This window comes from Hoplias malabaricus, chromosome 13 (assembly GCF_029633855.1).
Source record: "Hoplias malabaricus isolate fHopMal1 chromosome 13, fHopMal1.hap1, whole genome shotgun sequence".
Classification (NCBI taxonomy): domain Eukaryota; kingdom Metazoa; phylum Chordata; class Actinopteri; order Characiformes; family Erythrinidae; genus Hoplias; species Hoplias malabaricus.
The window spans coordinates 5,643,742-5,658,976 of record NC_089812.1 but is presented as its reverse complement, the minus strand read 5'-3'; the positions used below and the strand labels follow the sequence as shown (position 1 = coordinate 5,658,976).

At 43.0% G+C, this 15,235-nt stretch overlaps 1 protein-coding gene across 1 annotated transcript in view; it reads right to left on the bottom strand.

Moving 5' to 3' along the window:
- rnf213a (ring finger protein 213a) overlaps positions 1-15,235 on the bottom strand; it is a 48,494-nt gene that overhangs the window by 22,214 nt on the left and 11,045 nt on the right. The window contains exons 11-28 of the mRNA XM_066642926.1: positions 14,166-14,358; positions 13,930-13,985; positions 12,340-12,511; positions 12,081-12,230; positions 11,898-11,996; positions 11,693-11,815; positions 10,444-10,627; positions 10,182-10,355; positions 8,193-8,345; positions 7,482-8,098; positions 7,171-7,330; positions 6,598-6,815; positions 6,357-6,494; positions 6,113-6,277; positions 4,716-6,000; positions 3,971-4,149; positions 3,728-3,883; positions 20-3,628 (exon numbers count right to left, since the gene is read on the bottom strand). Coding sequence (XP_066499023.1) covers positions 20-3,628; positions 3,728-3,883; positions 3,971-4,149; positions 4,716-6,000; positions 6,113-6,277; positions 6,357-6,494; positions 6,598-6,815; positions 7,171-7,330; positions 7,482-8,098; positions 8,193-8,345; positions 10,182-10,355; positions 10,444-10,627; positions 11,693-11,815; positions 11,898-11,996; positions 12,081-12,230; positions 12,340-12,511; positions 13,930-13,985; positions 14,166-14,358 — 7,831 coding nt within the window. The remainder of the gene's footprint in view (positions 1-19; positions 3,629-3,727; positions 3,884-3,970; positions 4,150-4,715; positions 6,001-6,112; positions 6,278-6,356; positions 6,495-6,597; positions 6,816-7,170; positions 7,331-7,481; positions 8,099-8,192; positions 8,346-10,181; positions 10,356-10,443; positions 10,628-11,692; positions 11,816-11,897; positions 11,997-12,080; positions 12,231-12,339; positions 12,512-13,929; positions 13,986-14,165; positions 14,359-15,235) is intronic.

The window sequence follows — 15,235 nt, the reverse complement described above, 5'->3', positions numbered from 1 at the left end:
TATAACATAAAAGCTTTACCTCAGTGAAGCACGCATGGCTCCACTCTTCCTGCTGTGTATGGCAAAGGACAAAATCAGCCAGGGAACTGTGCTTCTGGTCTTCAAAGTAGACCCTTGCTAGGTGTTCACTTTCCACTTGTGAAAGAGCTGTATTATCTAGGCGCACGACTGCGTCTGGTGTCGCACAGCTCAGCAGGATGAATTTGGCCTCGTCCAACAGCTGTCGGTCAGGGTCAGAGAGCTCCATCTTATCTTTTTGCCTCTCTGTAACTTGCAGGAGGACTGAGGCACAAGTATCAGAGTGGTAACCAATGAAAACATCAGCTTTATGATACTTCTGTACATGAGAGGCGTGTGAATGCTGCATCTTAAGAGAAATGAATTGTTCAACCCATTTTTCAAGCTCTTTGACAAGTTCCTTCTGTTCAGTCTTTAACACAGTGTTGATGTCCAGGTAATGTTTCTCCAACCTGTTAATCAGAGGAATGGGAAACTGCTTGTAGACAATTTCCTTCTCTTCGATGACTATGAGCCGGAAATCTTTATGCACTCTGCACTTCACACGATGAGTCCCAAGCCCCAAATCTACATATTTCTGTCCTCCAAGACAAACGTAGTATTGATTGAGTGCATCATACAAGCTTTCATACAGGTTCTGTAGATTCAGAAGCACGATGGTTTGGCCAGTCTCCATGCAGATTTTCACACGGTTAATGTTGCGGCAAATCTGTGTGTATTCCTGGTCCTTTGGGAAACTCGAGCCAAAGATGATCTCAGGTTGGTATTGCTCTGAAAAGAAAGTTTGCTGAAGAATCTGCAGAGCTGCGTAATTCTTCGTCAGGATGAGTAGGTATCGGCACTCCTCATCTTGACCAATGGCTGTGATGTTTTGTCTCACGAGTTCAATGGCACTAATACTTTCAAGGTTGGGTTTGAGCTGAAGCCTGCTGGTGAAAACAGTGACAGCGTTCACGTTGTCTTTGCCGCTGAAATTTCTCAACACAGCTTCCACAATTTGCTCTGCACTAGGCTTTTGCTCAGAGGATTTGGCAATGGCAAACATCATCTTGATCAAGCTGTAATAGTCACGTAGACCAAAAAAACCTTTCCCTTGTTTCTTGCAGATATTGAGGTAAGCCCGGGCAAAAGGCTGGAATAAATCCCTAACTTTGTCAAGGATCATCGCATCAGAAGAGCAAATGCCTTTGGCACTTTCAATCAGCTCTTTCTCGTCAGGATCACCACGGGAAACAAATATTCCTCTGTTCATCTTTGCCGGGTCCAAAGCCCAGTTGGATATGCCAATGAATCCCACCTTCTTGTGAGGCAGCGGCTGGTCATCTATGCATCCTTCTTCAAGCAGAGGGTGAAGGGTTTTCAGGGGCATTTTGGGAGAATCCTCAGCTAGACCAATCTCATCCAATACCACCACAGATATGTACTCGCGTAGATTCTTGCCTTCCTGAAAACGAGCACACTGTTTAAATGTGCTGATGATACCCTCTGGGGTTGAATGCGGACTGCACTGAAACGACACAAGATGAATCTGTTTCAGTTTACGATACATGTCAGAATGGGCTGCTTGACCTTGCATTGCATCCGCAACCAGAGTTTTAGACAAGGACTTGGAGCTTCCAGGCTTCCCAACCAAGAAGAGGGGGATACGCAGCTCGATACAGATCACCATCATGAAGACATTTTCCTTCAAAGCATTGTTTCTTGCAATAGTTTCACCCAGGGGTACACCACTCAGAAGAAGATCTTGCATAACTGAGATCTCTTGCATTAACTTTAATGGGCTGTACGCCTCTGGCAAGCATTTGCAGATTTTGACCCTGTACCTCTCTTTATCTTCTAAGCAGGCGTGGTAGCATACGCCAATAGCCATGACTAAAGACCACAAAATAGGATTTCTTTCATCAGTGTCCCTTTGACTCTCTTCATTTCTCTGGGTCCTCTGCCCATTCTCGTACCGGACAAGTTCCGAAAGTAACATTTCATTATTTTGGTAGAACCACTCAAACACTTGCATGCAGCGCTCAACATCCCTCAGGCTTACAAAACTGCATTCGTCCTGTCTCGTCCTCATATACTTCTGTGAAGCTGACAAGACGTCCGTAATGATCTTGATGTAGTGCTCAAAGAAGGAGTGCTTTTCGACCACTCTTTGGACTATTTGCTGGATGTACATCTTCTCCGTACGGTCATTGAGTTGTCCAAAGTCCCACACTAAAGGAATCATGCTAGGAGGCAAAGCCTGCACTCTGTACACAAGCTGGCGGAGGGGAATGGACCCAAGTTTTTCATCTGTTTCCTCGGCTCTCACTCTGTATCCCAAACCAGCTGACTCCAGCCTCTTAATCATGACATCTGTGTGCTTTCTGTATGGGTTACAAGCAGCAATAATTTGTAAGCCAATTTTTTGCACCATGGGTTTCCCCTCCACTGTCTTATCACAGAGAACTTCTTTAATGCTGCTGATGGCCTCAGTTGTATTTGCCTCATCAAAGAACAACACAGAATCAAAGCCATAATGCAGCTTGTTTGTGCAGGCAATGGCCTCTGCCTCTCTCACTTTGCTGTAAATCATGTCCGAATTTGTTCCTCCGTGAACTTTCACCAACTTCATATTCTCTGTTGCAACTCCACATCTTTGAAGTTCACACAGGAATTTGATAAGCCTGGTCTTCCCGCACCCTGTCTCACCCATGATAATGACTGGAATCCCACACCTGAAGCGCATATGAATAGCCAGGATCTTCAGTATGTTGTCTGTAGTGAGCTCATATGTTTCGTCTGGGTCGAGAGGCCATTGAATCCCAAGAACATTGCAGATTCGCTCAATTTTCTCTCCTCTTGGCAGACTATCAAAATCTATATTGAACGGAACCCTCTGGAGCTTAAGGCCCTCATATAATTCTCTGGTCATGATGTTCTTCTTTATTACTCTCTTTGTTGATGGATCAATTGCATCCACCATGTTCTGCTCATTCAGCTGCAGGTGAAAACCAATGAATGTCATGGACACATGGTCATCATTAAAGAAGATATAGGGATGAGGCTCTGATTCCCATCGCTTCCTGATCTTGAATGGAGCGAGGTCTTCCTCATTAATGCCAGAAAGATCCATTTGCTGCCTCCCAGGACTCTGGTCAGAGATGCTTAAAGAGGGAGTGGCAAAATCCTTAGCCATGAGTATCATAAAATCAACCACAAAGTTCTTGAATCCCTGCAGAGTGTCTCCTGTAAAAGCTGCATCACAGAAAACAGATGTCTCACAGTCTCGCAGCTGCAAGTTAAGGAACCATGTAAAATTCCTCAGCTCTGCCCAGGATGGGTCCAGGACTCCACAGTACACAAACAGCATCTGAAGACATTCCACGTGAGTTCCTTCAACTCCAGTATACATGAAACCATCCAAGTTATTGTGATTGTGGAAACGTTTTAGGTACTGGTACGGGCGCTGGTAAGCCTCACTTCTGAATTCCAGATCATCCATTAGGGGATCATCACTCTCTGCTATGGCGTAGCCTTGTTGCATCCTCATCTCAAGCTCCAAGACCTCTTTAGGAGCTCGGCACTGGACACTCGGAAACACATTCAGGAAGGCAGATTCAGCATTTAATCCCTGTCAAGTCAATGGCAACAGAAATCAGTCAACTGTGTCATCAGCTTTTTAGCAAAATTAGACAAAGACCAATTTAGTAAATTATATCAACCAACTTACAGCTCTTTGCACATTTCTAGGTGCTTTTCTATCAGACAAGAGGATCTCAATTATATACAAGTGCCTGTTACTGCATTTCCACATTCGTCCTTCTGAATCCATGAGATAGCCCAAGATTAGAAGCCTAAACAGAAATTCATGGAGGCCTTTCTGCACCTAAAAAAGCAAAACCCATGTTAAACGTCCCATAATAAACGTTTATAGAATGTTGAATGAACTGAGAAACAACCTAAAGATTATTACCGAGGATGTGACATCAAAATGAAAGACTGTAAGCCCCTTCTTAGGGCTTTCGAGCATTGACTGAAGAACTGCGTTTTCATCTACTCTGGGTTCAATCAGCCTGATACATCTGAACTCTGTGGGCTTCTTAGTGATCTTCTTTAGTTTCTCATATGTTCGATGTATATAAAGTGATTTTCCTAAAAAAAAAAAAAAAACATAATTCAAAACATTATTCCATGAATAAAATTGGTGCATGTACACAGTCCAATCATAACATTATGACCACCTCTTTCCTTCTACACTTCTACCTTGTTGTCCATTCTCGCTGCTCCACCAATCATACTGGAACACTGTGTAGAATTACAGTTTCTCTGCATACTTTAACCACATTTCCCCTTTTTTTCAGCGCTCAGGACCCCCACAGAGCAGGTGTGACATGGTGATGGATCATTCTCAGCGCTGAAGTGACACAGTGTGTGTTGGTCACCCTCTAGTCCTTGATCAGTGACAGACGCCACAAACAAGACACTGCCCACAGGACATAAATCACACCTGTGGAGGTCCTGGCCATTGGAGAGCGGGGGGCGAGGGGCGGTGTGGGAGTATGCAGAGAAACAGATGGACTACAGACTGTAAGTGTAGAACTACAGAGTGCTCCTGTGTGGTCAGTGGAGCTGAGAGAATGGACAGAGAATGGACCTGTGTATAAGTGTTCCTGATCCAGTTATCGTTCAGTTTGTGTGTATGTGTATAATATACTCACCAACACCTGCTCTTCTTGAAGATACAACTCCAACATAATTTCTGTTCTTAAAAACAGCTGCAGCACTGGAGTGGTCATCTGGAACTGTGTAGTGTCTAGCAAGGTATTTCTGAATTCTGTTCAGAGGCTCCTGAGGTACCATGTGCAACCGGAACTGACTAAAGACTGAGGGTAGATAGGCATGTTCACTGTCAGAGCTACAGATCAACACCAGTTTGTAGTCATTCCTGCTGTGAGTCGTCAGACGCTGGAAAAACTGCTCCACTTTATAGCTCACTTCATAGGTCAGCTGATCAATATACAGCATAGTGTATATCTTCTCTCCATTATGGCCAGCTGTAAGACAGCGTCTGAGGAACAGTTCCACTTGTTCACATGGTGTGGACGGACCACAGAGAAGCACTTCATCATACGTCGGCAGTGGATCATCTTCACTGCTCATGTAAATGGAGAGGCAAGATGTCAGAATCTCGGTGGGAGGACAGATAATGAGATTTGGTTTTCCAGTGGCTAGCCCTGTGGGCAGCTTTCTTTGTAAATATCCCTGTCTCTTGAGGATAGCATCGTCCTCAGCGTCTTCTTCAGTTGCAATGGGAGTCTCAGCCAAAATTTCCAGGAGTCTTCCTAAATTCCTTACGTCGAGAGAGCTGGGCAGGAAGCTTTTCATGTTCCTCATGTATTCATTCCAAATTGTATCAAGCTTCCCTGCCTCACTTTCTAATTTCCTCTCAAAAGTAGTTGGCGGGTCCATAGAGGAACAAAGTTCTCCAATATCCATGTCACTTTCAATCGTACTGGGAACTTCAATAAAGGTTAGAAAATCTAGGTCTTGATTTTCTTCGAGAGGCTTCATAAGCATCTCGTACTGAAGCTCATGCCAGATTTGCCTCAAATCCAAGGCCGTGCAATTCGGCTTGATAAAGGAGAGCATCATGAGGGCTTGATCTTCCAATTTCGTCAGGTTTTTCGGAGTCAGTTGACTGCACAGGTACACGATCTGCTCTGCGGTGAAGTAGTTGAGGTAGTAATACTGTGATCTCTGTTTATCCATGAAATCCTTCCAAAAGCTCAAGCATTTCTCCATTTTCTTACAGACTTCTGGAAGCTGCTCCGCCACGTTACCATTCATCATGACAATGTTTACATTTTCTAAGTTGAAGTCTATGACAATGGATGCTTCCTTACTGCTACAGTTGATATTAGCCTCCCAAAGTCTGAACAGTGGATTCCCAGCCACAAACAAGTCAATAAATGCAGATGCTAATCTCTGCACACTGGCAAACACCTGAAAAACACAAAAAGAGAATGTAAAATGTCCCTGCAAGATCCATGCCCCAAAAGCGTAGACGTTTGTACAAACTGTGATGAGTTTGAATATACTGAACATTTTTACTTACTTCTGCAAACTGATCAACTTCATTCTGCCCTTGATCTCCTTTGCCGGACATGAGCATCAGTTTATTCTGAAGATCCCTGAGATCCTCAAGTGCGTAACACCGCATCTCAAGGCCTTCATCATGCATCTCCGGTATTTTAAGTTTCAGGACCTTATCTAGACTCAACTGAAGAGAAAAAAAATACTCTATTGTTCATATTTTATCACATACTTAACATGCACTTTTTTATAAAACAACTACAAACCTTCTTCTGATTTTCCGCACTGATTATGTAGATTCCTTTTGTGTTGATAGCGGAGGCCAAGGACAGAGAGGACAGTTCCACAGAACCATGACTGTCCTTAACAGTCTTCAGCCATTCCAGGTGTCTCGCAGTGTCCCGCTGTGAACAGGTTTGAGGCACAGGGACTTCACTTTAAAAAAAAAAACACCTACCAGGTTTGACAATTGATTTAGATTTAAACTAAATCACAGGTGAGTCCTACCAGTTTCTTTGGGAGGTTGGGGTCATTATCGAGTGCCTTCCATAGCTTCTTGAGTATCTCTTTGAAGACTGTAAACCCAGTCTCCGGCTTTAATTCATACAGCATTGGGGAGTAGCCAAGAACAGCATCATGAAAGCAGGCTACTCGGTCCACATCCAGATCATTTTCCCCAGCAGAGATGGATGCCAGGTCAACAAACACCTTCAACTCATTGATATCTGCATTAAAAAGTGTTTATTGCATTTTTTACAAATTTTGCTTTAAGCTTTAAAAGAAAATAAATATTCCACAGAAAAACTGATCCTCTGCAATGCTCACATTTTATGTTTCACACAAATCACTCTCAACTGAATTATGAGCTTTTAAAATACTATTTTTGATTAAATACAAGAAAATTAAAATCAGAATCAGGTTTACTGGCCAAGTATTTTGACACATTCAAGGAGTTTGTCTCCAGTGGTGTATCTCTAGTGCTCAAAGAATGTACACTGTACATATACTTTACAGAAAACATACAAAATACAAAAAAAGTGTGTGGATTACTTATAAAGGCAATAAACAAATCCTTTTTACCTTCAAGAGCTTCTTTTACCCACATAACAAAGTTCTTCCTTAGTCCCAACTCCTGAAGGCACAGTCTACGAGGCTCTGTGATGTCCACAAGTACGGTTTTGGCCTGCATCAGCTCATTGTCAATACTATCAAGGTGTTCCTTCTTAAAGTCCAACTGTGTCTGGATTTACAGAAACCCAAAACCATTCATCAGAACTAGTATCGCTGACGTAATGATTCAAGAATAACCGCTGCATATTTAATTCAAATTTGCAGAAAAGTTAAAAGAAAGGTGAAAAAGCATTAAAACAAAATGGCAATTCAAAACTCACAAATTCGAGCAGCTTCTCCAGCACTTGGAAGTCTCCAAGAAGGTGAAGTGTCTCTTTCACCATCATCACGACCTGCGCAGACTCCACTGCAAGATGAAGTTCATGGTACTGTTCAATCTGCTGAACCCTTCTCTGGATCCACCGCTTGTCGTCTGCTGGATCCAGTCGGCACATCACTGCAACATCTTCTGCAAGTTCTTCATATTTTCCCTTGTAGGCCTTAAATATAGCATCAACTTCTTCAAAGGTCGTGCTGCCCGTTTTTAAGCTTGTATAGATATTCTGGTATTTATTGTAGCATGGTATGTATATGTCAGAGTAAATCTCATCAGGTGTAACCAACAGGTAAGGTTCTTCACTCTGATCGAAGCTCTCATCATTGTTCTGAGCTGCAAACTCCTCGGCCTGGTTCTCCCAGCACATCTTGAAAATATAACTCTCTTTAAAGGTGTGTAAGGCTTCAGCCATGGATCGAAAATCATCATCGAGGTCAAAGTACGTGACCACTCCTGCCATCGGTGATGCGATCTGGTCGAACGGATGAACTTCCATGAACATATTCAGCTTCATCTCATCCCTGTCAATCTGGTTTTTTTCTTCTAAGCCTTCGAAATCAACTGAGATAAGGGAAATGTAAAGCAGTTTTTTAATGATCAATAATTAAATAAATGGTATGCAGTACACACATGGATATATCCACAGAGCACATACCTGTTACATGCTCCTGAAGTTTCCGGCACATTTCCACAAATATCTTAACCAGCTCCCCGTCATGTTTTATGGCTTCCACCTCGTCCTGTCGCAGATGAAGGAGCCTCTTCATGGCATTGACATCTTTGCACTTCTCGTTTTCACAAAGGCAGTCTGGGGATGGGAGGATCATTTCTAATCATTAGACAACTCCACCATCCCTGGTCATGTCAAGGAGAAATGGGTCAGTCTCATTCGGATCAGATGCTGACTGGGCTGTTTTCCAGCAAGAACTGTGGCATAATAAACAACATCCAAACCAGGGACTGCAGACTCTTAGGCGCTAGCCATGAGACTCACGCAATGAGCTGCAATGTCACTCTCTCACACCACATTCCTCTCCTATTCCTCGTGCATTTAAAGGAACACTACGTAATACAGGAGGTCCTCGGGTTACGTCAGTTCCGAGTTATGATGTTTCGTGGTTACGACACATCTCCCATTCATTGTATAAAGTTTCGACTTAAGTGGTTTTGCGTCGTAAACGTCGTAATGCGAACTTCGTGTTTGGTGTGCGCAGCGGAAGAATACACGGTTACGCGGCTCGGGACCGAGGAGGATAGGTGTTAGGATAGGATAAGTGCTTACAGTATGTTATTTACGTACAGTATGTACGTATGTTCCGACTTACACCGAAAATCGGTTTACGACGCGACGTAGGAACGGATCGTAAGTCGAGGACCCCCTGTATAAAATTACAGCATCAAAATCATTTTGATGCTTCATCGACCTGTAACAGGGCGAACAGTGCCTCTGTCACTGCTACTCTGTGATCAGCACTGCAGAAACTGCACTAAGTAACTTTTGGATGAGGATAGGAAACCACCCCATCACCCCTCCCCATTGATTTTAGTGCAGTAGGGTGAAAATTAATTACACTAGTGGGAGCCCCAGGAGCAAAAAGCAAGCTCTTACCTAGTGTTCCTTTAAACACAACCATTTTATGAGTTTAGGATTTATCATGTGTACACAAAGATCTGCTTCTCTTAGTGTATATTTTTAAATAAACCTTAAAAAAAGTGTTCAGGACAAAACAGTAATATCACTCTCAATTACAAAATGTCAAGGAAAACTAATCAGACACAAAGTGCACATGATTTGATTAAAAAACTCCTGCAGTCATTTTACAGAGAGCAGTAATTTGCCACATATTATTAAAACAAATAAATAAAAAATTGTTGTTTTTAACCTGTTTAACAAATGTTTACATTAACGGAACAGATTTTATGTCTAACATTTATTAGCTTTTGTTATTTAGTTAAATTTTAGTTAAAAAGTTTGATCAAATAAGTTTAAAAACAACTTGCCTTTAAATGTAAGCAGTTGATAAGTTTATTTATTTAGGGATGAGGATGTTTCAGAAGAATACAGTGAGAGAACATGACTAGACTGAGGTGTGGTAATTAATGCTCTATGTACAATGACTGTGGACTTAAGTGTGCTGTATAGGTGGCAATGATTGTGAATTCTAGTGCTGCAGAGGTGGCATAATTCACTGAGCCTGTTAAAGACGTTTTTAGCTCTTTGCACTTTGCGAAGTGGCTGTTCAGTCCCAGTTAACAAGGCTTCTCCACAGTAAAACTGGGGACCACTGGCAAGTGAGAGACCAAGTTGTTTGTCTGCACTGAATACTGAGTCAAAGCAGGCCCTTAAACGGAATGAGTTTGTAGATTTGTATAAAAACCCAGAATACAGCTGATATAACAGAAATTGAACAAGAAATTAAAGAAGACTGCATAAATAAGGTTCAGCAAGGCCTTAAACTGTGATAATGTGTCAATCTGTTTGTAAGAAACATTATAAAATATAGAACATAGTAAAAATAACTCTCTAGTCGGACTCTCTGAAAGAGCCACTGGCCCAAACCTGCACTCGCCCCCTTCACATGGTCTAGGACCACCACTGCCTGTACAGACAATCAACATCCCATAATATCGCACATGAACTTACCTATCTTCACCAGCTCTATAAATGTGTTCTTCTTCTTCAAGATGTGATTAAGAAGCTTTATTGTTATGTTTCCTGTGATTAGCTGACGTGAAATATTTGTGAAGAGTGATGTCGCCATGGCAAGTCTCTCCTTAGCCTCGTCTGAGAGCTCGTTGATCAGTTTCTCATCAGCACCTACAATGACAGTGAGAAGTGTGTACTTGAAGTTCAGGAGGAGTAATGGGGCAAAGGACATCCGAGATGAACGGTGAAATGTAGATACCTTGAAGTAGAAAGATATTCTTGGCTGCTGTCCAGTTAAGAAGGTGCAGGAGAACCAGCTCTTCTTCGCTTTTGTAGTCTCCGCTCTCGTTCCTTGGCCAGGATTTCTGTATGATCGCTGACACAAGCTTTCCAAATTTCCAGTTTATTTTAAATCTTTCAAAGAGTGTACCCTCAGTCTTGGCCTGTGGGAGAAAAAAAGGGAACTTGTTTTAAAATTACATTTTGGAAAACTGTAACGAAAATGCTTTTTAAGAAGTAGCTAAAACTATTATTATTTTTATTATTATTATGCTACAGCTTCTGCCCTTGTTGCTAATGACAACAGAAACATATTTTGTGAGACATTACCCTAACAGATGTTCACAGAACATATTATTTAAATAATCAGATCCGTTCAGATCATAGTCTGCTAACGTCCCGATTAGAGGAAATAAAGTTGTGTAGTGTGAAAGGTGCAGCGATCGAACAACTTAGAAAGTCATGGAGTGTGCACATGGTATGAGGCTAATTTTAGCCTTTCCTCCGGGTGACTGTCTGTGAGGGGTGTTGGGTGTTCTTTCTGTGTCTGCGTGGGTTTCCTCCGGGTGACTGTCTGTGAAGAGTGTGGTGTGTTCTCCCTGTATCTGCGTGGGTTTCCCCCGGGTGACTGTCTGTGAGGAGTGTGGTGTGTTCTCCCTGTGTCTGCGTGGGTTTCCTCCGGGTGACTGTCTGTGAGGAGTGTGGTGTGTTCTCCCTGTATCTGCGTGGGTTTCCTCCGGGTGACTGTCTGTGAGGAGTGTGGTGTGTTCTCCCTGTGTCTGCGAGGGTTTCCCCCGGATGACTGTCTGTGAGGAGTGTGGTGTGTTCTCCCTGTGTCTGCGTGGGTTTCCCCTGGGTGACTGTCTGTGAGGAGTGTGGTGTGTTCTCCCTGTATCTGCGTGGGTTTCCTCTGGGTGACTGTCTGTGAGGAGTGTGGTGTGTTCTCTCTGTGTCTGAGTGGGTTTCCTCCGGGTGACTGTGAGGAGTGTGGTGTGTTCTCCCCGTGTCTGTGTGGGTTTCCTCCGGGTGCTCTGGTTTCCTCCCACGCTCCAAAAACACATGTTGGTAGGTGGATTTGAGACTCAAAAGTGTCTGTAGGTGTGAGTGAATGTGTGAGTGTGTGTCTCCCTGTGAAGGAGTGGTGCCCCCTCCAGGGTGCGGAAATAGGTATGGAAATAGCCATTTATCCTGGTGATAAGTTAGACGTGAAAAACTGATGGAGACCTCACCTGGCACATTGAGTTCACGGCTTGGAGGGCACACTTTTCAATACTTTTCGCTACATAAGGACGAGTATTATCAAGTTCTTCAATCTTGCTACAGTAGACTTCAACCTGGTCTAACGGGCTTTCCTGAAACAACACAGAACCGACCGTTGATATTTTATAACCATCACTTCAACCAATATACGATTGTGAAAAAACAGAGGCAAACCTGTTTAAATTTTCCTTCAAAGTCTCGTATAAAAGTGTCCCTCCACTCCTTTGTAAAGTCCTCACTTTGAAAGCTTAGTGCGATAATGTTTTCCCACAGCTATAAAACGAAACAGACAAGATTAATAATCACAGCTGAACAAGACACAAACAACTTTATAAAAACTATTTATTAATAATTCACCTCAATCTCTGATGTCAGATTAGCACTCAGCGTGAGTTTGTGCAACAGTCTCGCCTTAAACGTCTGTCCTATCCATGTTCTAACTGTCTTCATTGATACAGACAACTGCTCAAGGATTTTTGCATTTAGAGACTCTCTGTCTTGAGCCTCCTAAAAAACAAGCGATAAAGAATAAAGTTTTTAGCTTCAACTGGAAATAACGACATGACATTTTTTAAAATGACTCTACAGAAAATAATATTTGAATTGTGTACCATACCTGGTCATGGACAGATTGGGAAAAGTCTGAAACTGAAACCACAAGATTCAGGCAAGCAACAGGAATGTATGTGTGGCTCTGGGTGTAGGAAGACTTGGTAGCTTTGCATATCTTCTCCAGAAGTTTTACAGCTGCTGCTACACAGTCTCTTCCATATTTCACAGAGAAGCAGCTGGAACACACAGAACAATCCATATAATCAGATTCAAATATTTATTAAATTTATCAGCTTCATATAATTTCTGCATTAACAATAAATATAGTACAACCCCTTTGGAAAAATGCAGGTGTTATTTTTATTCTCTCAAACTTAATTGAACACATATCCAACTAAAATTGGGAAGAGCAAAATAAAAGCGGGAAGTTTATATAATATTCAAGAACCATTTTGAAACATTGAGACAGGTGAGAATATCATGACTAGGTTTAAAAGGAGCAGGTAGGATCCTGGGGTTACGGGTTCGAGTCCCGCTCCGGGTGACTGTCTGTGAGGAGTGCGGTGTGTTCTCCCTGTGTCTGCGTGGGGTTCCTCCGGGTGACTGTCTGTGAGGAGTGTGGTGTGTTCTCTTTGTGTCTGCGTGGGTTTCCCCTGGGTGACTGTCTGTGAGGAGTGTGGTGTGTTCTCTCTTTGTCTGCGTGGGGTTCCTCCGGGTGACTGTCTGTGAGGAGTGTGGTGTGTTCTCTCTGTGTCTGCGTGGGGTTCCTCCGGGTGACTGTCTGTGAGGAGTGCGGCGTGTTCTCCCTGTGTCTGCGTGGGTTTCCTCCGGGTGACTGTCTGTGAGGAGTGTGGTGTGTTCTCTTTGTGTCTGCGTGGGTTTCCCCTGGGTGACTGTCTGTGAGGAGTGTGGTGTGTTCTCTCTGTGTCTGCGTGGGGTTCCTCCGGGTGACTGTCTGTGAGGAGTGTGGTGTGTTCTCTGTGTCTACGTGGGTTTCCTCTGGGTGACTGTCTGTGAGGAGTGTGGTGTGTTCTCCCTGTGTCTGCGTGGGTTTCCTCCGGGTGACTGTCTGTGAGGAGTGTGGTGTGTTCTCCCTGTGTCTGCGTGGGTTTCCTCCTGGTGACTGTCTGTGAGGAGTGTGGTGTGTTCTCCCTGTGTCCGCGTGGGTTTCCTCCTGGTGACTGTCTGTGAGGAGTGTGGTGTGTTCTCCCTGTGTCTGTGTGGGTTTCCTCCTGGTGACTGTCTGTGAGGAGTGTGGTGTGTTCTCCCTGTGTCTGCGTCGGTTTCCCCTGGGTGACTGTCTGTGATGAGTGTGGTGTATTCTCCCTGTGTCTGCGTGGGTTTCCTCCGGGTGACTGTGAGGAGTGTGGTGTGTTCTCCCTGTGTCTGCGTGGGTTCCCTCCAGGTGCTCCGGTTTCACGTACAAACACACGTTGGTAGATGGATTGGAGACTCAAAAGTGTCTGTAGGTGTGAGTGTGTGAGTGAATGTGTGAGTGTGTGTCGCCCTGTGAAGGAGTGGTGCTTCCTCCAGGGTGCATTCCCGGTTAGGGAACAGTGATTCCAGGTAGGCTCTGGGCCCACCGCCGCCCTGAAATGGATAAGGGTTATAGACAGTGAATGAATAAATGAATGATAAAGTGAACATGATTTACCTGTATTTATGCTCAAGAAGCTGGGTCTGAATTAATGTCAAAGTCTCTGAAACACTCTGTGGAAAAAGCAAACGATTCTATTTAGCAAACTAAAGTCTTGTAGTGACATATTACAAAACTTATTAATATAAATATACAAGAGAACAAAGATACCACTCCTATTTTTCTGTGCAGCACATATTCAATATTGATCACTAAATACTTTTTCTACAAAACAGCAAAGATTTCACGCTCACTGTGGCACTGCTGTAAGAAATATCAGCAGGAACTTTCTGAGAGAAGATCTGCAACATGTCCAAAAGCTCCACATGAACATTGGTGCTGCACTCCATCAGGTCATCAATGGTTACCAGACAGGTCCATGAGCGAGGCAGCAGTCTGTCGATTTCCACCAGGTGAAGGTTCCCTTTCATGAGGTTCAGCATGGCCCTGAAGAGATAGATGAACCATTAATTGTATGATTTAAAAACACTAAACTAACACATTTCACTGATATGTTTGGCTTTACATGCTGTTAATGTCATGTTCAGTTCTACACTGATCTACTGTAGTGTATTAGCTGTTATCGACTGAACAATTAGGTTTAAATTCTAAATCAATGGCCCAGTGTCTTTGTGGTAATGAAATCGTCATGTTAAAACTAAACCAACCTGCATTAGAAAATTAACATTACAAACACGAATCAGCCATAACATTACAACCACCTCCTTATTTCTGCATTCACAGTCCATTCTCTCAGCTCCACTGACACACAGGAGCGCACTGTAGTTCAACAATTACACACTGTAGTCCATCTCGTGCTCTGCACACTTTGTTTACTCCATTTCTCCCTGTTCTCCAATGCTCAGGATGCCCACAGAGCAGGTGTGGTGTGGTGTGGTGGTGGATCAGACACAGCAGTGCTGCTGGAGTTTTTAAACCCTGTATCCACACCCTGTCCACTCTGTGAGACACTCCTCCCTGAGGGGTTTAAAAACTCCAGCAGCGTCCAGCAGCAGTGCTGTGTCTGATCCACTCGTACAAGCACAACATACACACATTATACATATAAAAATGTATTTTATGCATTCATTTATTTATTTCTGAACTGCTTGTTTTTCACAGATGTTGTTCAGTGCAGTGAGGTTACCAGAAAACATCTTATATTGTTTCTTTATGTAAATATAATTTTCCTACAACAAAAAATATACTTTTAGAATAAAATATATAAGCACAACAGTAGCTTTGAGATACAAATTGTTTTGAAAAATAAATAGTCCAACTCTTTTTACTGTTAAAAAAAAAAAAAAAAAAAAAAAAAAAAAAA